A 24,876-nucleotide genomic window follows, 5' to 3' on the forward strand; every position below is an offset into this window, starting at 1 on the left:
AAAGATACGACTTGTAAAGCAGATCCTTTCCACAGTGTGGTGGACCATGTGCCTTTCCAGACGACTTTCTTAAGCAAAAAGGGGAACAGGAGTCAGTTGCATAAACTGACTTGCTGCCAGAGGGAATGTTAATAAAACTGCAGTCACACAGCTGCTGTTCAGGTATTTGAGTGCCTGTTATTTGAAAACAGGCTTACCTTAGGAAAAAGGATGAGATTCTCTCAAAATGGTCAGGAATTTCCTAAAAGAATGTGCATAAGGTTCTCTGCCTTTAGGTACTTGCTACAGTAGCAAAGTGGTGACCAGATCATATTTCTAAGTTGTTTTGTTGTTGTTGTTTGGTGTGTTGTTGTTGTTGTTTGCTTTTTTTTTTTTTTTTTTTTTTTTTTCTGTGAGCAGGATGCTGACTTTTATTTTAAAGACAATACTAAACTGTACTAGATAATTTCAATTTATAACTTGATATGAAACACTGTACTTTACAGAACTTTTGGCAGTGCTGTATGCTTTAAATGCTTGTATTTTTATCCTAGGCTGACATGTAACTTGCTCTGTGCAATGTACTTATTAAATTGCAGGAGGTGTCTTCCGTAGAGCTTTTGTAAAGAACTAGAGGTTTGCTCTAGATGAAGTTTTTTCTCATTCATTAAAGCTTAGAAGTGTGTGGGGGTACAGTACTACACATTCTGTGTGTGTATGAGCAAGCGTATTCAGCCTTCTTGTAAGTACCTGTCAGAATGATGCAATCATTTATGAATAGCTTGCTTCATATAGGCAGCTTGCTTCATATTTTGTGCTATTCATACTCACCTAGTTTTTTCTTGCTTTTTTTCTATGTTTAATTTTTTCTTTTCAATGTAGAGCTCTTTTTGATTATGACAAGACTAAGGATAGTGGCCTTCCGAGTCAAGGATTGAACTTCAAATTTGGCGATATTCTCCATGTCATTAATGCTTCTGATGATGAATGGTGGCAAGCACGGCAGGTAACTCCAGATGGAGAAAGTGATGAAATTGGAGTTATCCCAAGCAAACGGAGGTATGTCATACTTTATTGACTGGGAGATGTTTGCTATTAAACATCTGATCTGATTAATACATATGTTGTATATGCTTTTATTCTTGTTGTTAATTCTGTACCACATCAGCCACTTGTTTGATTCTTTTTTTTTTTTTTTTTTTTTTTTTTTGAAAGTAATCTGTAATGGGATTCTCACTTACTAAATAAGAACATTATTAAAACCCTAAATAAGAACATTATTAAAACCCTATTTAGCTGTAGGAGTTGTGTGCTGAAATTAATAAAGGTGGTCCACATCCACCTTCTCTGTTCTCACTGAAAGTAAGTTGTGGGTTTAATAACATTATGTGTGGGTTTAATGTCAGTTTAATAACCATTTTTGTATGAAAAGGTGCAAAGTATGAATGAATTTTATTAAAGTCATGACATTATCCTGAATTCTTTTTAGCTAGAACCTGGAAAACTGGAAAATCATTCTTTGGTAGCCAGAGCTAATGGAGTAATGGAGATGAGGTTTTTGTTGGCATACTGGAGACTCAAATAACAGTTTAGGTGCTCTGAATCTTAATATCTGCTATTGACTGATAATTGAGGCTGTTCACTTACTGTGTCCTGTTTCCTCTTTGCAGTCTGGATTTATTGAATGTGTGTAGCCAAAAAATACTCCCAATACTCTCACAGCTCATCACTTGAGAAATAACAGTTTTCCATTAGCAGGCTTCCATTGTCTGAATGTCATAAGCAATAAAATGTATAGTACAAAATATACACCAATATACTTCTGTTGTAACAAGTGGTAACTTGAATTTCTGGAGTTTTGCTGATTCAGACATTTTTGTGTGTGGGTTTTTTTTTTGGTAGAGTTGAGAAAAAAGAACGAGCCCGTTTGAAGACAGTGAAATTCAATTCCAAAACAAGAGGAGATAAAGGGGTGAGTTAATGAAGTGCTAATTACACCTGGCATTGTGAATGGTAACATTTTTCAGTGGTTTTGTGTGTGGAGAATCACTTTCAGATTTGAGTGAAAAGACTAAATTCTGTCAAATAGAAATGAAATAATTCTGAGCACCAAAGCAGACTTTAATTGCCAGAACACTGCAAATTGTTTAAAGAATTAGCATAGAAATAGTAATGTAGTAGGAGCTGCATATCCTAACCAAGTGTTGGATAGTGCCATTTCTAACAGCTCTGCACCATATGTGACTCCTGTTGCAGTACATGGATGGAAATGAGTGGTGAGAAAGCAGTGAGGCTACTTGAGTAGTAATAGGAATGTTAGTAGCCAAAATTATAGCAATTTCATAATGGCACAGCAGCCAATTTATTTTTTACTGTTTTGAGTGTGAAGCTTTTTTGGAATATTTTGGCTGTTCTGAAATTTGAGAAACAATTCCACAACCTTACCATTTCTACCGTAAGCATGTGACTAGTAATTTCAAGACTTCTTCTAAAGTGATAATATATTGCCATTTTAAAAAATCCAAAGTGTGCTTTAAGCTCCTGAGGAAGCTGTTTCTTAAATGGTGATTATATTTTTAATTGCACTAATGCTGTAGCATTGGTTAGTCATTATTGTAAATCCCACAAGAGCTTTTTAGTAATTTATTTCATTTACAATATTTACATAACTTCAGAAATCACATACATAAAATATTAAAACTTCAGTATTTTATCCTGATAGTGTAGGACTGCAAAGTAAAAAGACTCTTAAATTTCACATATACATTCCTCTGCTATATTGCAGGGAGTTCAGTTATTAATAAAATGTCAAGTTTTTCCCCTATAAGTATTTGCTTAAAAGGAAATCAATATCTCTAACTACTTTCTGATTCACAATTATGGTACTGCCCTGGAGATTCACTGGACTATTTGCAGTATTTTTTTGTTTTGGTGCATTCATAGTTTGGTATTGGAATAAAATGTTATCAACTGACATGGTAATTTGAGTTTGCTTTTTAGAAGTCATATAAAGAGAAGCTTAAATCCTTCAGATTCTTTTCATTACATTAAGTCATTTTTCAAATATTACCATGTTCTTTGAAAGATAATTGCATGGTTTTAGAGTGTGTTTACCAATAAACTGCAAACAGTTAATTACTGATGTGTTTGAAATAGCCTTTTGACAAAAGCAGAGTTGGTGCACAGTCCCTGTGTACTAACAGAGCACCAAAGAAATGCATGGAATACTGAGTGGAAAAGCAACTACGCTTGCCATTGATGTAGAACTGCAGTTCTCTTTCCTTAGTAACATTTCATTTTGCAAACACTTACTGATCACAGTCTTTTGCTTCAGCTATAAATGTTTTAACTTCAGAGTTTCTCCTTAAAGTATTCCTCCTGTATTTGTCATGATGATACTTTTCCCAGTAAGTTGACTGCATCATACATGTCCTCATGGACCATGTGCCTTCCTGTGTCTGTGTGTGCTAATACTCCATAAACAGGATGAAATACCAATTTTTTACACTTTTCGAAAATTTCTACATTAAGATCGTGAAGAATAACCCTAGTGATGGCTAACATTAAAATGCACGTTCCTTTCATTGTAAGGAAAGCTAAAAAAAATCTGGAGCAAAAATGGTTACATTTTATTCTTGTTTGTCCCTTTCATATACACATTTATCTCATTTTCTGTGCTGCTTCTGATTTAATATATTCCTGCTTATGATGCCTGTGAATGATTGCCAGTGGGCTTATGAAAAATTTAATGCAATTACTATGCATTTTCAACTAATAAGCAAATCCCTCCAGCTTTTCATAATCATGATATCTTTTAAAAGTAATCTTTTGGCTAATCTTTTATGCAAAATCAGTATAATATTACTTTTATTTTCTCTTTTTTTTTTTTTTTGGCAATGGAACTGACTCTGACCATTATACATGCAGTATGTAAAGTTTTGTATTAGCTCAAGAAGACTTGCTGTACAGAAATTTAAAATAATCATTATGAAATATTTTCAAAACTATTATGAAGAACTTGATTATGTTTTGTGAAGTACAATAAATCAACTTCTCCTTTTAATTGTACAAATTGCACATTCTCACCACCTCAACTAAACTGAACCATTTTAGCTTTATTACATTTGCCTCCTTTTACCAAACTGATGGACTTGCCCAAATAAAACAATTATAGATGCAAGTCTTTCTACTTTTTGAATTTATGTTACAGCATTTTTCAGTATACTCAGCAAGGATCTCCTTTGGACATATTTCTTTGTTGTCCTTATTCTCTTCCTGATTATGCGAAATCATTTCCCATGACTTGACTTCTGTTAGAGAAGGTCAGAAGGACCATAACATAAAAATTTGCCTGTGCCAAGTATGGTTCCTGCAGGCATATGATTGGCTTGAAACTTGATCTTTTGTCTATGCGTCAGGTTAGTAATTTACTAATTTTTACAGTGGAACAACAGTTTAATCGAACACAGATGCAAGGCAATTAAAGGTTTTATGGATTTCCTCCTTAGCAGAGTATTGTTATTTCCAAAGCTCAATGTCACTGATTGTGCTCCCATGGAACCATGTGCCTTTTTAACACCTTGTAATTTTAAGTATTTTTTTAAAAAACACATTGGTAATGAAAATATCACTGGCTGTTTAAGTATCTGCTTTTGCCAAGCACATCTGTATTAAAAATGGCCAGAAGGATTGTTAGTTGTGTAGCAGAATGCAGCTTTTGTGTTGCACTGTAGGAAAGGAGCACAGCTATAGATATTCTCTTTAGGAAGGCCAAGTGCTAGTTTTCAATTGTGCCAAAAAATGTGGCCCATCATTAAAAAAACCCCAACTTTGTACTGTTTGACCCCTGGTTGTTACTGTAGTTCATTCCATACTTAATGCTGGTAGAAAGAATAATACACCTTCTTGCAACTGTAATGCATATAATAGAGGTATGTGAGCTCACATTGGCTGAAGAAAGACAATTAGTTGAAAGCTAACATGCTCCAAATTTTAGAAACAGTTATTATTAGAGTCTTGAATGCATGATTTTTTTTTTCTATAATACCTTTTAAAAGATGTTTCTGTGGCGCTTTTCTTACTTCCTGCTGCACATAGGCTCTGCTTAGCTTAGAAATAAATAGTCCCCTACAGCACAGGGTCTGAAGACCAGGTTGGCTGTTTTCCTATTTTGCCATTCTTTCTATTGTAGTTTTTTCTGCAAACCAAATGACAAAAATATGATAAATTTTATATCTTTGCAAAACTGGTCAGATGAGTCACTCATGCCTGAAGATGGAAGAGAATTTCTGCTGACTTAGAGTTAGCTGCATTAGCTCTAGTTCTGGACATAATTGCAATTAAAACATCAGTGATTTACTTGTACTTTAAGGTTTTTTATTGACTTAGAACATCAAATTAAAGGTGCTGTAGTCACATGATGTCTTCAGTAGAAGACATGGCAGATATTACTAAAATCTCTGCTAGTTACCTATAGGCATAGCTATATAGGAATGAAAATGCATTGATGCTCTCCATCACTTGGACAAGGAGCACAATAGTAGTTTATATTCACATGGATGTAAATGTCTATGTAAGTAACTCCACAAATGTTTGTACCAACTGAGAGATACGGAAATTCTTCAGCAGCACAAGCAGTTAATGTCAAAAGTTGCTGAACATGATCCTTGATATACAGGGTTTTCCATGTGGTAATTATAAGTGCCCTCTGGAATAACATAATTACCACATTAAAGCAATGAAATTAGTTTGTGTCTTTTGAAAGTTAATCTTCATATTAGGATGCAGACTTACATAGAACAGAGTAATTCCTTTCAGTGAACTTCCAATTAATTTCAATAGTAAAACACTGATACAAGTTTTGGAGTTGTTTTTTTAATTGGTTGGTAACACTGCCCAATACTTCTGATGGTTATAATAGCAGCTGTTTGCAAAACCTTCAGCTTGTTTTTTTTTTATTATTATTTTTTATTTTTTAATACTGTAACCCTAAATGAGATAGTATCAGTGATTTAATTGACTTTGAGTCATTATGGCTTGGCTATCTTACAGCAACCTAGTTTTCCACTTTTTTTTTAGCACTCACAGCAAGCCTAAATTTATGAAATACAGGACAGGCTGTATAGGATGTACCAGTTTTCTCAATACCAAGCATGTGAAACATGGAGGATATGAGCAATGTCACAATCCCAGTCTCTATTTCTAACGAGCTGAGAAGATGAGTGTTGAACTGAGATGTGCACTGCATAATGTGGTTGTAGGAGTCAGCTTCCGCAAAGCTGCTGGTCTGGGCCTTTGTTCACACAGACATTAGACATCCTTTGTTTTGCCCCTCCTTCTCTTCTTCAGCAGTCATTCAATGACAAGCGTAAAAAGAACCTCTTTTCCCGAAAATTTCCCTTCTACAAGAACAAGGACCAGAGTGAGCAGGAAACCAGTGATATTGACCGTAAGTATGTGGCATTCGATGGAGAGCGAAGCACAGTAGAAGGGCCTGCTAGACTGCACTAGGGTGTTACCATGGAGACAGTTTCATGAGCTGCAACAGGCTGAGGAGCTCGTGGTGCCAGTGGCAAACCAGTCTACAAAACCAGTGCAAACCTTTGTTTGCTGTTAAAGTAAAAGTTAACACAAGAGTATCCCAGTTTGGAATAAACTGGGCAATGCTGTTGGCTAACTGGAGGAGATAACTGCCTTCCAGTGCTGTCAGTGATGCTTCCCTGTTTCTGAATTGGAGGAGAAAGCGTGGTATTCATGAAAGTATAATGGACCATACCAGTTTCTCAAATCAGTCCCTTTAGACTGTTTTTTCAAAGTCATTCATTCTAATTTGATTTTCCTGATGAAGAGAGGGTTACTCTGATTTTCATTGTTCTTGCCAGCACTAAAAAAAAAAGTGTATTCTCAAAACGTAGTTGCATAAATTTGCTAATTCAGACCAGGTTCAAAACAAACTGTTCTCTGCCATTTGCATTACTGATTGCACTTCATGTGCTAGTCAAGTCAAATTCTATAGACTTCTTTTTCCCTGTGATGTTCTAGGAACTGTCTCCTGTCGTAGCGCCAATTTTATATATTACTGACAATTATTTTCTTTGTGATTGTCTTTTTATTGCTTGCCCTCTGGGGACTACTCTGCAGGAGGTCCCTGACGACATGGGATCAAAAGGCCTGAGTAAGTGATCAAAATACTCCCAAGTTATTTTAACCTCCATCTGAAAAATTACTACTTTTTTTTTTTTTTTGACAGATCTCTTTGAGATTGGTGCTCTACTGGCATAAGGAGGTTGACTAAAACTGGGTCATAAGCTTTTCCTAGTTTGTAATCTTTCGGAGTTTTTGCTTTCAGGAACATGTAAAGTTTATGTGACTGTCATGTTAGATTTTTTTTTGTTTTGTTTTCAGAAGCTTACCAGTGCTTTCTTGTTTGTCCTCAACAGTACTGTGTTTTTAATTTGGTGATTTTTTTTTAATGTTACTTATATCTTGTCCTTGTATTTTTATTTATTTAAAAATAACCTTATGGCTTTTTACAGTAATAGTACAACCATTGCCGTGCTACTTTAACTAGTAACAGTTTTTACTCCTCTCTTCAGGCGACTGCTGTTTACAGCTACTTAAAGCAAACAAAACTTTTCCTTTACAAATGGCATGAGAGTTTTTCTGTCTGACTTGAACTTACAATGCTTTTAGACCAGGAGGAGGCTCATAGGAGTAACTTGAAGCAGTTCTTGTATTTCTGTTTGAATCCAGTAAGATTCAAAAGTTGCTGAGGACTCTTAGCAGATCCATTTGTGTGTACACACCCCACCAGTAAATGTATTCAAATGACAAATAAAAAAAGCCCAGACCTTGCTTTCACACAGATATTAAATAGATACCCTGTTAGGCACTTATGCAATAAGAAAAGGAGTCTCTAAAGGGATGTGACTAAGGGTCATTAAGGGCAGCATTTCTTCCCAAGACATAACTGTAAGGCACAGTGTTTGTGAAATTACTTGTAATTCAAGTAATTACAATTCAATATAGATACAGTGTACTTCTGTATCTGTCCTCAGTCGTGAAGTAGAAATTCTAGTAGCTGTAACATTCATTTTTCAGTCCTGAAATGGCTACTTTCAAAGAAATTCTTGGTCTAGACCAGAAGACTTTAGTAATCTTATGGCCTTATGGTTTAGAATATAAGATCATAAGCAGCCTTTTTGGCCTTATTGATCATACCCAGTTTAAAGTATGTAACATGGTCCAGAAATATAAACAATTGGTTCCTCATCTATTTTTCAGCACAGACTTTTTAAAACCACCTTATCACACCTAGTGCAAGTTGTGTTACATGCTACACTGTATTTCCCCATATATAATCCAGTACTTTCTCTACAAGAGACTAAATGTAATCAATATATTTCCTGCATAAAAGTTGAAATGCATAATCCCAAGATTTTTACACAACAAAATTCATCCTGAAGTGAAAACTTAAAACTTGCAGGGTTACATGTGAATTATGAATTAGTGTACTTTTTGTAATCTTAATTTGTGTGCTATTTAATGTTTTTCTTTTTATTAACATCAATTCCTTTCATATGAAATTAAGCTTGATCCTGAGAGCTATGAGAAGTACGTTAAAACTTTTATATGCAGTATGTATTTATTTCAGCACTTTGATATGAGTATTGTCTTTCATCTGGATTATTTTTTGTCAATTTTCTTTCTGTTTGACTCATGCCATTGGTGTATGTTCCTTATTTTTTCCCATTGTGTTGCAATTTCAGAGCATGTAACCTCTAATGCCAGCGATAGTGAAAGTAGTTACCGTAAGTGTTTTTAAGTTTTTGTTTATTCAGAACCTTTGTTTTGTAGCTCTTTCTTTGGTTTTGTTTGTCTGTCTTTTCTGGGTATTTACATGTTAAATTGAACTTCCCAGTCAGCTTCAGGTGAAATCTGTATTTGTGTATTTGGTGGAGTGCTGCAAATTGTTCCATGTCTTTGTTTTTAAAAAAACTCCCTAGAACAACTGCAAACCTCCTTTATGGATATTTTTATTGTTGTCTGTAATTTTCTTAGATCAGCTTAATTTGAATCTACTCCTATTTTTTTTTAATTATGCAAGCTAGCTAGACCTGTTAAATTTAAGTGTAAATTTAATGCTGACAGATATAATTATATGTAGCTGAGCCTTAATACTGGAAGTATAACCAAACTGTGTAATCTGTTAAATAATGCTATAACTATCTAAAATTTTCACAACTGATACTCAGATTTCATATGTATATACTTCAATGAAAGTACAGATAAGTAAACATGTATTTACCCTTGCTTTCAGCTCATTTATTTTGTCAAGTGTGGGTGCTTAGTATGAACTGTCTTCAAAGCATACGACACACATTCAGTGCTGGAGTCCATTTTGAGAAATCAGCATGCTAGTTCTCTCTCTCTGAAGACATTATCTTCTAAATACCACACTCAGTTTGCTTTTACTACTAGCATAAGCTCCAGTAGTGTTTACTATTACCCAAGCTGCAGTGGCACTCCATGCTCATGGTGGGTAATAGGCTGCATGGTGCTGCTCTACTGTGCTTTGACATGTCTTAAACCAGAGCAAGATCTTGAATCCCACTATTCATTTCCAGTGAACAGCTTCCCAGTAAGGTTGCAGTCTAGACCTGGAAGCCACAATAGACCAGAGCAGGACAATAGGAAAGTGGAGGATTTGAAGAGAAACGTGAAAAGAAGGAACAGTTAAAGTCATGCAATGGCTCACTGCTCAGCTCCTGGCTGCCTGCTGTGTAATGGGCACTGCAGAAAGATGTAATTTATGTCAGGATAATAAGGAAGGTGGTTCATTAACAGATATATTTGGCTGTAGATCTTTTCAGAGGTGATGAGCCACGTATTTTCTTCCAGATGATGACACTGAAGGAGAGCATGTGTATACATGTGTGCAAAATGATGGTGGTGCAGCCTAACTGAAAGGAAACCAATTGAGGGAGGCATCTGTGTTCCCTGAGAATAACAGAGAATTGAGCACATATGGAAGTTGCCTTTGAAAATCAGAAATTTTAATTGTTTTTAATGACACGCCATTAAAACTATCTAACCATGTCTGTTTCTTCATAAATTTGCTACTTTCCTCTCTTCCCTCACTTCCAAGGTTTTTCTGAGAGCTTGCTTTATTTACATTTAAAGCTCATTATTGGTACTACTATTTAGTTTATTATTACTTGAGAAGCCATGATTTAATTATGAATGTCATGGATTTGTTTATCTCAATGTGTAATTCCGAGCACTTTTTATTAAAATATTCTTTTAATTTCTTCTTACTGCTGTCTAACATGAAAGTTATCTTGATTACAGATGAGTACGGTTGTTCAAAAGGTTCATTCTATTAATACTAATTTTTCCAAAGTTTTGAAAAGCAGTGACAATATATACTTTTTGCCCTCAGCCAGGGGATGCTTTTTACTGGTTCTTCTCTCTTTAGTAGTTTGCATAACTACCCTTTGACCTTATAGCAATATGACTTCTCCAAAGAAGTATCTAATTCTATGTGAGCTGGATCTTTCATAGATGAGTCGATAGTTGGTAATTCCCTATTCCTCTCTAGCCTAAAAAGGGTTCTGAAAGTATATACTGTCCTTCTAAAATCCATTTGCATGAGTAACTTTTTGAGATAATGAGAAATGTACAGGTTGCATGGTTTTGTGTCTGTCTTAAGGTATTCCTCACTTGCAACAATTTAGGAAATTAAAGTCTTCATATATTGTGTAGGACAGTTTGAATGCAAATTTATTCCAAAATAAGAGAAATATTTCTGTTAATGAAATGGTAATATTTAGATTCAAAATATCACTGGCATTTGCTTTGAAATAGAGAATATAGATATAGAAACACTATATACATTTATAAAAGCCTTCATGTGCCTTCTGTTTCTAGATAAACTGTGGTGTAGCCTTGGTATGTTCCTTTGTCTGTTTTAAGTATGGCTTATGATCATCAAAGAATGTTCCAAAAGACAAGTGAAATATTGGAGGACTGTATTTTCTTCAGTTCAAAGCAATGTCATGTAATTTGAGCTTGTGTCTTCAGAATTATAAATTCTCTGCTGTCACAGTTAATTTTTAGTTATTTCATTAAAATAAATTTTACTCAGAAACATGTTAGACTAGAAGTAATGTTTTAGAGAGATGGCAACTGAGGTATATTTCAAATGCTTTCACTAACATTTAAAAAGCCTACAGCTGTCAAAATTCAAGATTCAGTTATTTTAGTTTCATTCACTGCTAATGTGCTGCTAAAAGCTGAGAACAATCCAAAGCATTCTTTGCTTTCAACTTTGTCTTTAAAAATTAATTGATAAAATAGTAGTTACTTAGTATATAAAGTCATAGCTTTTTGGATAGAACTAGAGTGGCTGAAAACATTTATATAAATGTCAATTCACGATGAAGTTAATGGAAGATCTGTACACCTTGACATACATGGCTGCCAGCCATGTATAAGTCTGGAAAAATGTTGCTGTACACACTGGCTTCAGGGTATGGAGAGCATTCCCTATGGGTGGCATTGCTCTAGCAGTGAATGACAACATGCATGCATTGCATCCAGGACACGTGGGGAGCAGCACCTCTGCAATGCTTGAAAATTCTTGTGCTTGATGTCAGCTTGACGTGGCAGCATACACCAGGAACTTCTTTCTACTGTGTCTTATGCTTTAAAGCTTGGTGTTGGCTTAGCTTTGTGAGTTTTATAATGCACCGCTCTCGAAAGATGTCCCTCATCAGTACCATTGTAATGCATATTGCTGAGCAGTGTCTGTATCATCATAGCCCATGGAATGACTCTGTTGAAATATGTTGCTTTAGGAAAAAAATACATTGATATGTCTTTGCCTTTACATTTTAGGTGGCCAGGAGGAATATGTGTTGTCATATGAACCAGTCAATCAACAAGAAGGTTTGTACGTCTTGCTCAGTATAAAATAATCTGAATTGTTAGAATGCTTCACATGCCCTTATGTACTAAGCACCATGATAAACTTCTTCACCCTTTTCAACTTGTAGCTTACTGTTATTCAAATGAATAAATCATAGAGGCATCAATTATTAAATAAAATCTCTAAATTATTTATTGCAGTATCCAAAGGTGTGCTACTTCAATAATTTCTTGTGTGGTTTATATTGTGGGAGGAAAATACAGTATACTTAACAGTTTCGTCAGTAAGAACCTCATAAATTACAGTTTTCTTCTGTTCCATATTGCTTTATCATTCTGTTTCTGTCATAGCAAAAAGTGTATGAATAGACTATTTGTCTATTTACCAACTTCAGTTGAAATGTCTCTAAACAGTCTCTCATTTCTGTATGGTTTTCTTATGTGGTTAATTTGGTTAATCATAGCCAAGGGATTTTTTTCCAGAAAAAAGTAAAATTTAATGAAATGGAAATCAATAGGAGAAAATATTTTCTCACACTTGCATTTAAGAAAAATTGCTTTTTACTGATTTCCAGTGGTTTTTTTCACCTTGGTCTTGATTGTGATTTACTTTGTGAATATAGACACAGAATTTTTAGTGTTCCAAATCACTATCAGAGGTGCTAACAGTTGATTTACATTATTTGATACGTAGCTCATATACTTGTAAATTATTCTCATGAAAGGAATGTCCTTTGAGAATACTTCTGTTACCTATCAAATAAGGTGTCAGTCTAATTAAATATACATCATATATTAACAAGAATTTTGGGTGCCAAGATTTCATGTCTGGTTTCTTGCAGTGGTGGTGTGTCCAGGTTGTTTTTAGTAGCACTGTGGCACATTCATCTGTGTAGACTTTCCACTTTGACTTGATAATCAAAGCACAAAGGCCCAGTTTATCAGGAATCTTCCAGAAGTAGTAAAAATTGTTATACAAGGCTAACAGAGACTGCATTATTTATATCATAAATTTGAAATATTGTAAGATGCCAAATAAAATTATGGATGAGAAATTCTTGAATTAAGACCCTACTAGAAATTGGGAATTGGTAGCCCCCTTTGATGTAAAGTAACTTATGTCTAAAGTAGGAAACTGGAGTTTTGTCACCCTCACAGGAGCAGCTGCTGGTCTGTGTGTGCCCCCTCACCAGAGTGGCTCACAAAGGGAGAAACAGCAAAGATGTTTGTTACTTAATTAATAAGTTAATAGATACTGGGTTCAAGACATTCCTCTTATGAATATAGTAATGCAGTGGAAAGGAAATAGCTCTGAGTCAAATTAAAATATATTTAATAGGCCAGACTTTAATTAATTGCTACTCATTTGTGCAGATTGAACCTAAAATTAAAATTTGTACTGCTGAAATTACATGATCATGACAACATACTTAGGCATTATTGTCTTAATAGTTCTTACAGTGTGATTACACATAATCTGCTTAAACTTAATTTTCCACCAAAGCCCCTTTATTAAGAAATAATTAAACTACTTTTAAAAGGTACTCCACTTAATTTTGTAAGGGTGTTAATAGTTACAGAAACTATTTATATTTGAGTTGTTTTGTATGTGAGTGCTTAATTGTGGTCTTAGAGGAAAAGGAGCTTCTCCCAACACAGAATTTTATGAACTGTGCTGCTGCTTAAGTGCTCCATTGAATTGAAAATATTTTCAAACCTCTCCTCTTTCCTTTTTCCATTAGAATTTAGGATGTTAGTTTGTGAAAAGTGTGGGTTTTTTTTTTTTTTTTTTTTTTTTTTTTTTTTTTTTTTTTCCCAAAGGCTTCATAATTTAAGACTTATTTTCAATCATTGAGAATGGGGATTTGAGAGTGAAGGTCTAACATGACTATGGTATTAACTGATTGATGTTTTTATTGTCTTTAGAAGTACATATTCTTTTAAGTATTAAAATCATTGCTATGTGAGAGAGTTTGTCTTGATGAATTCTTGAAAGCTGACAGTCATATGAAATATAACTGACATTATTCCTTTATGTTTATTAGTCAGTTACACTCGACCTGTGATTGTTTTGGGACCCATGAAAGACAGAATAAATGATGACTTGATCTCAGAATTTCCTGACAAATTTGGCTCATGTGTTCCACGTAAGTCTCAGGAAATACTGAAGCAATTCTAGATGATATTTTTTTTCTCTTAATTTTTTTATTGTTATCTACTGTATGTTGTGTCAAAAAAGAAGTTTAATATAATGTTTAAATTTTTAAACCTATCTTAATATTGTCAATCTCTTTGTGACAGCTTTGCAGTATAAAGGGGAAACTTTTTGGATATTGTAGGGAAAAAGTCATGTTTTTTTGTTTTGCTTTAAAAACTACTGGTTTATATTTAAAGATACTACTAGACCAAAACGAGACTATGAGGTGGATGGACGTGATTACCATTTTGTCACTTCTCGAGAGCAAATGGAGAAGGATATTCAGGATCACAAATTCATTGAAGCTGGCCAGTACAATAATCATCTTTATGGAACAAGTGTCCAATCAGTGCGAGAAGTAGCAGAAAAGGTAAATCAGTGCCACTTACTTTCATTTATTGAGGTGATTATGTGCCTGTGCTGACAGGGAAAAAGAGAAGAATGGCAAGAAGCCGTTAGGAACATGCTGACTTTGAAAGGAGATTGTATGAAACTAGAAACAAAGTGTATTGTCACAGATGCATTTAGGGAAATAATGAAGCCCTAGAATAGTGAAAGCATCATGATTAAATTGTGAGAAAAGAGCAACCATAATGTGCCCTGCCATTTAAACAGAATATAGAAGAAATAAGTGGAATTATAGGCTAATTAGCCTAGCTCACATACACAGATCATTAATTAATTAAGAGTAGTGCTGGTGGAGTTAATGAATATGATGATCCTTTTCACATAGACCTGTGCAGAAGAAAACTTGCAAAAATGTTATTCTTTGTGCTCCTCGTGGTTTTAGCTAACAAAGGGAAGAGAGTTTATGTAAAGAATTCAATTTTAAAAGTATTTTTTCCATAACTGACCCTATATTTTTAAGATTGACCTTACTGTTTCTATCCTGCAGCAATTTGAATTAACTATTTCTTGCAAATTCTAATTATTTCTAAAGTCTTACTGAAGTTGACTTGATCTGTCTGAAAAAAAAATAGTGGGGGAAAAAAAAAAGTGTATTTCCGAGAGTAAAGTGCTTGTCTTAAAGAAGATCTTTTGGTGAAATTATTTTGCAAATGTTCCGTGTTGAGTTGATGAATGTTTTTCTGCTGCTTACAAATCCAGTGCATTTACAGTAGCCAGCGTTATCTGATCTCTGTGAGGGAAGGACCAGCTACTTTCTAGGTGGGAACTCACAAGTGGGGGGCACTGTCAGTTTGGACATGCAGAGGATAAGTGTGGGCAGTAACCCATGTGCCTTAGGGCTGTAGTTTAGTCCTCTGGAAAACTGTAGCCCATTTTGACCAAATGGGTGAGTATTGCTATTTCTGGCAACTGAATTTACTGGAAGCAAAACCAGGGCAAACACAGTGAGATTCTGTGGGTTAAGTGATGTTTTCTTCTCCATATGGAATGGAACCTGGCCCTGTGGGATACAGTGAGAAAAGGAAAGAAAAGAATATTAATTGCAGAATTGTTCAAGTAAATGAGCAGTACTTTGAATGGGAGGCTGAACAAAGCTGTGAAACTATCATATGTGGTTAAATGATGAAATTATTGAACAGCTTAAACATTATAAATGTGTTGGCAGTTGCTTTACTTCATAGCACAAATACAATCCTTCAGTTCCATCCTGGACCTTTTGTCCATCTGTTAGGATTAGTAAGGTACAAAATTGCTATGAATCTTTCATAAATGGACGTGAAGAACAAAGTATTACCAGATGTCTCCATGCAGTTAAATCTCTTGCACAGGCACCATGGGACTTTGGGTAGATGCAGCAATTTATCAGTTGCAGCTAACATTGTTTTTCTGGGAAACAATGGCCTATCCTTCAGACCTTTACTTCAAAATCATGACTGGGCTGCAAACTGGTTGATCTGGAACTACTCCCATCCTTGTATTCTTTTCCATCTTGCTGAAAAGATGAGTCTTTTCAGTGGGTTTTATTGCTGGGATACAAAAGATGATTTCCAAGTTTTCTGTGATCTGTTTAGGAGAAGAATAAAGTGGCTGCTATTACCCCAAAAGACCCAGAAACAGTATTCTTAAAATAGCCTTCAGTTGTGTTCATTTGCCCATGCTTCCAGCTGATCCCTGTCTCTCTCATTTCCTTACCCACAATGGACACAGCTAAAGATGCTTTCTGATGTCGTTGTTCAGTTATAGAAGGCTGCTGTGCTGTGCTTTTCAATCAGATGCAATGCAAGTAAGGAACTAAAATATATGAAGTTTTATTCCAAATGCAATGTGCAAAGAGCAAAATAGCTTCCCTCGATGACAACATGATTTTATCACAATGTACTTGTGTTTATTTTCCTTGTTATTCAAATCTTCACTTGAAGAGGATTTTCATATCCTCTTTCCTTTGGAATCATCAGCAGTTTGCAAATCTCTGTGTCTCGAGGCCACAGTTAATGTACATTCATTGGTGATTTGGAATAAACTGTTGTGGTTGTATCCCATAAAGTCCAGCACAGGCACTGTGTTGGCTCTCTAGCCCTCCACCCTTTGGCTCCTGGCATAAGTTGTTGGGCCAAACACAGCAAATAGTGGTTTTTTTTTTGAAAAAGTAAAAAACACCAGGTAATGCTCTTAATTCTTAGTTCTCAGAGCATGTGCCACATTTAAAGACATGGACAGATCAGCACATGTAAAATACTCTGCTAGGACATACAGACACCTTTTTTAAATGTTACTTGTTGGCATCCAGACCCATGAACTGGATCTGGGAAACACTTATCAGCTGAAAGCAAACAGACATATTTATTTTTTGTATGGGAAGAACCCTTCTCTTTAAAAATTCCTGAAATAAAATTCTGATTTTATTGGGAAGGATATCAAATGTAAATGATCCTAGTTATTTCTTCTGCCAGGAAGCAGAAGCATGTCAGTAATTTCAGACATTCCTCCAGGAATGATCTCCCAGGAGTTCAGGAATGGTGTTTTATGATATGAGTAAACTTTGGTTATGCAGTACTTGTGGGTTTGTATCCTGGCTTGCAGATTTCTTCAAATCACATTGGTCTCCTGCTAAAGAAAAAGCATTTCTTAATGTAGTCACCCGAGAGTGGCCTTCTGTTCCTCTTCCCCTGTACCCTTCTAAAATGAAGATATGCAAAATTAATCCTGTGTTACTCAGAAAGGAAAGAAATAGACGTGAGAGGTGGAAATTAGCATATCTGAGATGAAAGGAGCTGAGAACAGGAGGAGCCTTTGAGATGAAGCTGGAAAATTTTGTATAGTGGGAGAATAGAGAGGGGGAGGAAAGCAGCCTTACCACACTGTCTTCCAGCTGCCCAAGGAACAGTCAAGTTATATTTGTTTCTCAAGAGATGAATGATAAATCAACACAAATAAATTGCATTCACCATCTGTGTGTTATTTCTGCTGGCTGGTACTTGGGGGAGGAGAGGGCTTGTGTGCAGTTCCACCTGGATATGGTGGCATATTTCCCTGCCAGCAGGGGTGGGCACTCCCTCAGGTATGCTAGTTAAGTCATCTGGCTCCTCTCTAAACTGCATCTGTGACCACTTCCCTAAAGCATCCTCAAATTAGTACCAAAACAAAGCAAAATAAAAAAAATTGGTGGTGTGGTTGAAGTTCAGCTATTCCACAATATGATTCTGCATTGCTGATTGGGCTGCAACCTGTGATGAAAAAAGGAAGGAAGAAAGAAGGTCAAGAACATGTCAAATGATGTGTGATCCAGAGAGGAGACTGGGGGGCCTTGTGCCTAAGTGGTGAAATCACAGTTTTGACACAAATACTCTAATTTTATTGGTTTCAGTGAAGACATGTTTTCTCTTCTAAATTATTATGCTATGCTGCTTGTAACTTAAATTTTGCTTTGCTCCTTCTCTCTCATTTTTTAGGGTAAACATTGCATTCTTGATGTTTCTGGTAATGCCATCAAAAGGTTGCAGATTGCCCAGCTGTACCCAATCTCCATTTTTATTAAACCCAAAACAGTGGAAAATATCATGTGAGTAAAAGTAAAGTACCTCAGGCTAAATCATTTGAGACTGTTGTATTCAAAAAGCCAACCCCAAGTTATATGCAGACAATTGTAATGTTTGCATTTCAAATAGTATTTAATTCCCTGAGTTTAATTTTTAGGGACTTTAGGATGGGGCTTCTAATCCAAATTAAAGTGCTTGAAAATGAATGTCATTGTTTTAAATTCCCTGCAGCATAATGCCAGAACAGCTCATTTCCACTACAGTCTTTGCTTGGTGTCTTTAGGGTTTAATCCTTTTGTTAGGATTAATACTCAAACAACAGTTTAAAACTTTAAAGATTCCAAGTATTTGATGGTGGTTTAAAAAAGGTGTAATGTTTTCACTTTCAGGGAAATGAATAAACGCTTAACAGAAGAGCAAGCCAAGAAGACATTTGAGAGAGCCACAAAACTGGAGCAAGAATTTACTGAACACTTCACAGGTGTGTTTTGCTTGTGACTGCTTACTTGCCAGAGTTGAAATTTTATTGCTTGCTGTAAAAATATTGCTTGCCTAACCACTGAGATAGTGAGCTTTGTTTTTGAAATGATCTGTGATTACTTTGAGGTATAGTGCCATCTTAGTATCTCCACACTGATTTCACTTTGATCAATTAATTTAACATTAAAAATATTCAAAAATTTATTGAGAGCTTAATTTAGGTTTTAAAAACTCTACAATTTTCTACCTTTTTTCTGGGTATTGAAATGCAGATGTTTGTTTTGTTGGTGTCTGGTACACTTAAAGCTTTTATTTGCAGACCTGAAATTGCTCAGCAAAGCTGCTTGTAGGAAATCGTTAATTATCTTCTTTTTTTTTTTTTTTTTTTTTAATTGGGAAGATGATTGAGCTTAGTGGTTAATGAAGCCTCTGAAAATTGAACATTACAGCATTATGGTCTGGAAATCAAATTTGTGCATGCCATGGGTCTCACTGTAACAGCAAGGGATGGGCTGCAGTCATTCAAACTGTGCTCATTCTTTGCATTGTGGCTTCTAACACAGGGAGGTTGGTCAAGTCATGACCTTCCCAGAAATGAACTCCTCCCCTGACAGACAATTGCTGCTTTCCTTTCCTTTATGTTTTCTTTTGCAGTATTTTCCTGTTTACTGCCCCATTCACTTTTTCTCTGTGACTTGACTTTTGTCCAGTTCTTCTCCCACATCTTATGTGGGCAGAGCTGTGAATGCAGCAGTCTGCTCCAGCTGGGCAGAGACACAGGATGGGGTGGTGCCTTCACGGAGAAGGAAGATAGAGGAACCAGTAAATTCCCTGCCCAGTCTTCCTGCTGCCTTGTTCTCTGCATTTTGTACTGCACTGTTTTAGTTTATCCCAAGACTGTACCTTTCTCTTCCCATAGCTCTCTCTGTCTGTCTGGACCCAGAAAGTCATGGGACTCTGGACATATCTTGAAAATTTCTCCTATTATAGAGTCCCTTACCAAATAACTTGCAAATGTGTCCAGTTTGTTGTTCAGAAAATGAATGAGTTTATTTTAATCATTATCAATTATTAGTTAGTAGCTGGTATTACCTCAGGCTGTCTCAGGGCATTATATAGGACACTTTTCCAATTAAGTCGCAATAATTGTCCCAATTAAGGGACATAAATTATGATGTTTCAAAAACCAAAAAGATTTTTGAATGCTCAAGTGTTTAGATCCATGATTTTTTTCCAGAGTATAAAGCTTCTTGACAAAGGAAGATGGTCAGACTTCTCTCCTTGATAATCCTGTTCAAGGCAGAAATTCTTTTGTGGATCTGTTTGAGATACTTGAAGCCTTTACAGATCCCAATTACAATACCCATGTGAGTCAGGTGGTAAAACTGAAAGTGTGAGTGTTCCCTTATCTGTTGGAAAATACCCATCATGTGTGGTAACTGAAACCAACTTCATCAGCAGGTCCTGTTTCCACAGACTTAAACTTTACACTGTAGCACATAGAAAGCACATCCTTCTTGAGCTTTGAGGTGGCTGAGGTTTGGAAGAAGTATGGTTGAACTTAGCTGGAGAGAAGATGCTGAAGCTTATGGCCTGTCTGCCTTGCAAAAGACATTTCCAATTCTTTGTAATGCACTGTTATGCTGTGAACATTGTACTTGGTCTCTAACAGTGGAGATCCTCCCACAGGCAGTGCAGCATTGGGCTGCAGATGGGGAGAAGGTTTTTAAGAAATAAGAAATGGAATGGTAAGAATAAAAGGGAACTAATTTGCATGAAAGCAAAGCTCAGAAGCAGCAGTAGTCTATTAATGCATAGAAGAGTGAGTCTGACCTGCCTCCAAAACTGTCTTTCATGCTAAACTTTGCTTATTGGATTATTGACACTGAGATTGTGACACTATTTAAAAAGAAGTTGCTATCTTACAGTGATCACTTTTCCAGGCCTAAGTGTTTGTAAGAACAGCTCAAACTTCATCCTCATTTTGACCAGACCATACTTTATTCTGATATGTCAGAAGACATCCATATTGTCTCATTTCTAATTAATTTCCTGCCCTGGCAAAAATACATCAACTAACAAGGTAGGAATGAGTATAGATTGCACTTTAAGTGTATAGGGAAGCCTCTTGTCTATAAAACTTGAATATGTTGTCTAGACAAGAAACTCCATGAGTTCTTCCTCTTTTTAGCCAAAAGCAAAGGTAGAGCTAGGTAGACATCTCAAGGTCAGCCAGCCTTGCTGTGCAGCTTCAGGATTGAGCTGAGGAGTTCACCAGCCTGTGAGGACACAGCTCTGCACTGTCTTGCTTTGTGTTGGAAACACAAATGAAAGTTGGGCCAGAAAGAATACTGGAGGATATGAATTGGCTCAAGCAAATTGGAACTTGTGGCTAGGAAAAGGTTAAAACACTCATCAGTTGTATGTATATACTTGGTAGGACAGTGGAAGCCACTTCCTGTCCCCAAGGAAGGGCTTTGTGTGTCCTGCAGTGCCACTCTATGCTTCACTCCAGCACAGAAACCAGGAATGTCCACAGGTGTCTGTTCCTTCAGTCACAAATCCTCCTGCCACTCTGAGGAGAAGGAGCAGCTTGGTGTGGAGCAGCCTGGTTTCTGCACAGAACGAGGAGGGATGGTTGCTGATTGCCACATTATGTTTTGCAGCTATTGTCCAGGGAGACACTCTGGAAGAAATCTACAACCAAGTGAAACAGATCATAGAGGAACAGTCTGGTCCTTACATCTGGGTTCCAGCAAAGGAAAAATTATGAAAACAGATTTTTATTTTTCATTTTCTAACTGACATCACCTACTACATCTGACGACTCTTAAGCCCTTCCAGTGGAGCCTGCCTCTAGTTCTTTCCAGCGTGGTTCATACCCTAACCATCACATTCTGCAGTTCCCATAATGCTTTACATTTGGTGTCTCTCTTAGTTTAAATAATTTGTATTATTGTGTGTTGTTGGTTTGCCATTTTTCCAAACATGACAGTGGAATGGCCTGACCAGCTATTAGTTTAGGGTGGGGGTGGGAGGGAATTGCTTGGTAAAATTCCTTAATGTTTAAGGGAAAGTAACTTTCAAAGATTTTTCAAAAAAGCTTTATAGACATTCTTTTAAAATTTCATAACAATTGAAAGAAAAGTTGTATTCAAGGAAGTTGTAAATTATGAGTAACTTTGCACGCTTAACTTTAATAGCATGGTTCGGTCAGGGCAATCAATTTCAGGTTTTATTTTCTGAGTTCAATCCTATTGTCATGATATCTTTTTTTCTTTCCAGGCAGTTAGAAAGAAACTTCCAAATTTTGAGTTAGCATTTTCATTAAGTCCCATTACTACTCCTAAAGGGATATTCATTTTCATAATTTCATACGGATATTCTTATAATCTATTTTTTCATTTTTTGCCAATAAAATTGCTAGGGACAAAGATGTGTAATGTTTTTAATCTTCCTCATGAAACACTATTTATAGTGTGTTACAGAAATTCTTTATAGATAATGGTCATCACACTTTTTGAGCCTAAAAATATGTTTAGGTGCTAGGAAACCTTGTATTTTTCAGAGGAATGCCAAATTTACATTGGCAGTAATTCAGAAAACAGCTGCAGAGATGGTCATTAGGGCAATGAGAGAATGATTCATAGCCTAAAAATGTGTGTGTTCTTAGGGGTCAGATTTTAATGAATATTTTACCCACAATAACTGCCTATTTTGTTATAATAAATATATATATATTAAACTTTCTTTAACTAAACTCTGTAACTATGGGAATTATTTTCTTTACATAGTTGCGCACACGTATAAATATATATATATAAAATATATATTTTTCTTTTACCACCTACTCCTAGCTTTTTGTTTTGAATAAAAATAAAAAATCAAATTAGAATTTACCTTCCTTAATCACGAAAAAATGAAATGGGCTGTGATGGCTGGGCATGAAGTCCAGGGAATATTAGTACAAGAAAAAAATACCTGCAGGTTCTCCTCTTTTCTACGCAATTCCGGGTGTTTGTCTTCCCCTGTCCCCTTTGTAATATGCATGTCTTAACCAAAGGGAGAATTCAGAGTCAACAATATATTTTTTTCTGTACATGTTTGTCTCGGATTGCACAGGCACAAGATCTTCCATTTGCAATGCACAAACTTCTGTGCTGAATGTTATGAATACATTGTACCAGAACCTTCAATAATGAAATTCTCTAATTCCCGTATTATTTGGTACCTGCCATTGCTTGTTTGCAGCTGATTGTTTTTGAGAGGGATGTACTTATGGCAGTCATGGGGCAGTCACACAACCAAATCAACTTTGGTTTGTAATGAATTATCAACACTATCCATTCCATTTGTTAGAAAGAGGAGAACAGCTAATAAACTTTATTGTACAATATATTTGTCAAGTGTGTTTTTAATTATGATCAATACAGGTGTTGTAGCACTTAAGAATAATTGACTGAGACTGTAAGTGAAAATCAGATGTTAGAGAAACACTGGTGGCCATGTTGGGGCTACTGACGTTACTGCATTAAAAGCAGGTTTAAACTTGTGGCACAATTATTGCTGATGCTACGTGAGATGCTAATGTGGCTTATAGGAAGTTACAGCTGCTGGTGCACACCCCAAAAGAGTTTCTGGTTTTCAAGATCTGGGAAGTCAGGTATGCTGCCTTTCTGAGAATTCCTGCCCATGGAAGTGCATGGTGTACTGGATTGATGTAGCTTTTGATAAATAATGTCACAAATTTTTAAGGCAGCTAGAATTGTACTGTTTTCTCCCTCTTTGAAAGTGACTGTTTGAGGTGTCTTGCAAGACATCTTAAAAGAGCAACTCTAAAAAAAAATGGAAGGATATGAATCTCTATCAAATCTGCAAACACATCTGAGATCTCTGTATTGTATACACTTCTTTTTACCTCTTTTTTTAACCCATCAGAAAGAGCCCTGTTCAGCTGAGTAGGTCTGTGAGGAATTGCTCTTTGAGGTGTTGGAGTGTCTGAGTAGCTGTCACTGAACTTTGTCCCCAGGCACTTGTCATATAGAGCCAGGTATCACCAAACACTCCACTCAGACTGAAGTCCGAGCAGTTACCTTGCACAGTTGTCATGGGGGAGTGAAAACAAGTCTTGGATCAAGAAAATCCAAAGGACTCTGGAGTATTTGCTTTGCATTTTTAGTTTTGTTTGTTTCCCATGTTACCTTTGAGCACTGGCAGAAAAGTTGATTCTGAGGACCCTGATGCTCCTTGTTGTCTTATCTTGTGTAATTGTCAGGGGTTTGCATTACTTACTGTTTCTCTGGGTCTCATTTTCCCAGCATCAAGTGCTGATATACCTTTGATTCTTGGGTACACCATTCTGTATTTTAGAGTCATGTTTTACAATACATGTACTTTGTTAAAGGCTTTTAATTTAACAACTAGAGTAATTAGGAAATCCAAATGGCATCATACTGATGCATTACCACTCTTTTGCTGGCCCAGTGAAGGCATCATGGATTTTCTCCTTGCCTGATAACCCAACTATTTGTAATTGCTGTACAGAGACATGCTTGATAAAGTATTTGTTAGCTCTATTATTTTTGCAAGTTATATTATTTTCTTGTTGGCATTTTTGCTAAATTGTGCTGAAAACTAGGTTAAGAAATTTAATATCTCCTTAAAGCACAGATACTCATAGAATTAAGAACGAAATAGGAAAATTACCTAAATTCTGATGAACTGTGCTTGTGTGAGTGTTTAGAGGGCGTGTTTGGAATAGACCTCCTTGTACAAAAAGGCTGCTCCTCTGCCTTCTGAATCATTCCCATAGAGGATCAGAAGAACCACTGGAGAGCCCTGGTACCAGATTCATGCCTTACTAACCCTGAGCAATGTGTCCTTGAAAACATTTGGAAATACTCCAGTGGCACCAGGTTATTTTTTAACACTTAAGACAACAAAGGGACAATTAATTCCAGATAGTCTAGGGAGCCCAGGATCAGAGTTCAGCCATAAGGTTTTGTTTGGGAAGAAGGTCTAGAGGGATCATTCTCTATTTTTTTTTTTTTTTTAATTCTAAACTTGTAATAGCAATTCATTGACTCAGGTGTTGTCTTAAAGTTGCTAGTCAGGGCTAGAGCTGCATCCTGCCAAACTGCAGTCTGGTGAGTGCTGGAGGCATCCTGCCACACTCTGGGCTGTGCAGGCTGTTGGGGGATGCACAGAGCTGTGTGACTCCTGCCCTCCCTGGGTGTGAGGACTCACAACACAGCCCTTCTGTTTCTGAGCAGCACTTAATGGCTTTTATCTTAACAAAGTGTTACAGACAGCTGCAGTTCATTGACTAATAAGAAATTAATAAAAGGG

The 24,876-nt window shown here is 36.1% G+C and overlaps 1 protein-coding gene across 6 annotated transcripts in view; it reads left to right on the top strand.

Annotated features, from left to right (window-relative positions):
* DLG1 (discs large MAGUK scaffold protein 1) overlaps nucleotides 1-22,926 on the top strand; it is a 145,383-nt gene extending 122,457 nt beyond the window's left edge. For 2 of the 6 annotated variants that reach the window (XM_083868831.1, XM_083868834.1), the window contains 10 exons: nucleotides 862-1,038; nucleotides 1,882-1,951; nucleotides 6,328-6,427; nucleotides 8,748-8,789; nucleotides 11,878-11,928; nucleotides 13,953-14,054; nucleotides 14,302-14,474; nucleotides 17,962-18,071; nucleotides 18,438-18,529; nucleotides 21,195-22,926. In XM_083868831.1, the coding sequence (XP_083724957.1) occupies nucleotides 862-1,038; nucleotides 1,882-1,951; nucleotides 6,328-6,427; nucleotides 8,748-8,789; nucleotides 11,878-11,928; nucleotides 13,953-14,054; nucleotides 14,302-14,474; nucleotides 17,962-18,071; nucleotides 18,438-18,529; nucleotides 21,195-21,301 (1,024 nt within the window). In that variant the 3' untranslated portion in view covers nucleotides 21,302-22,926. Of the gene's footprint in view, nucleotides 1-861; nucleotides 1,039-1,881; nucleotides 1,952-6,327; nucleotides 6,428-7,119; nucleotides 7,154-8,747; nucleotides 8,790-11,877; nucleotides 11,929-13,952; nucleotides 14,055-14,301; nucleotides 14,475-17,961; nucleotides 18,072-18,437; nucleotides 18,530-21,194 lie in introns of all 6 variants that reach the window. The other 4 variants (XM_083868832.1, XM_083868835.1, XM_083868833.1 and 1 more) reach the window with 2 other exon arrangements.
* Nucleotides 22,927-24,876: the final 1,950 nt, after the last annotated feature.

This window comes from Zosterops lateralis (genome assembly GCF_965231275.1).
Source record: "Zosterops lateralis genome assembly, chromosome: 10".
Lineage (NCBI taxonomy): Eukaryota > Metazoa > Chordata > Aves > Passeriformes > Zosteropidae > Zosterops > Zosterops lateralis.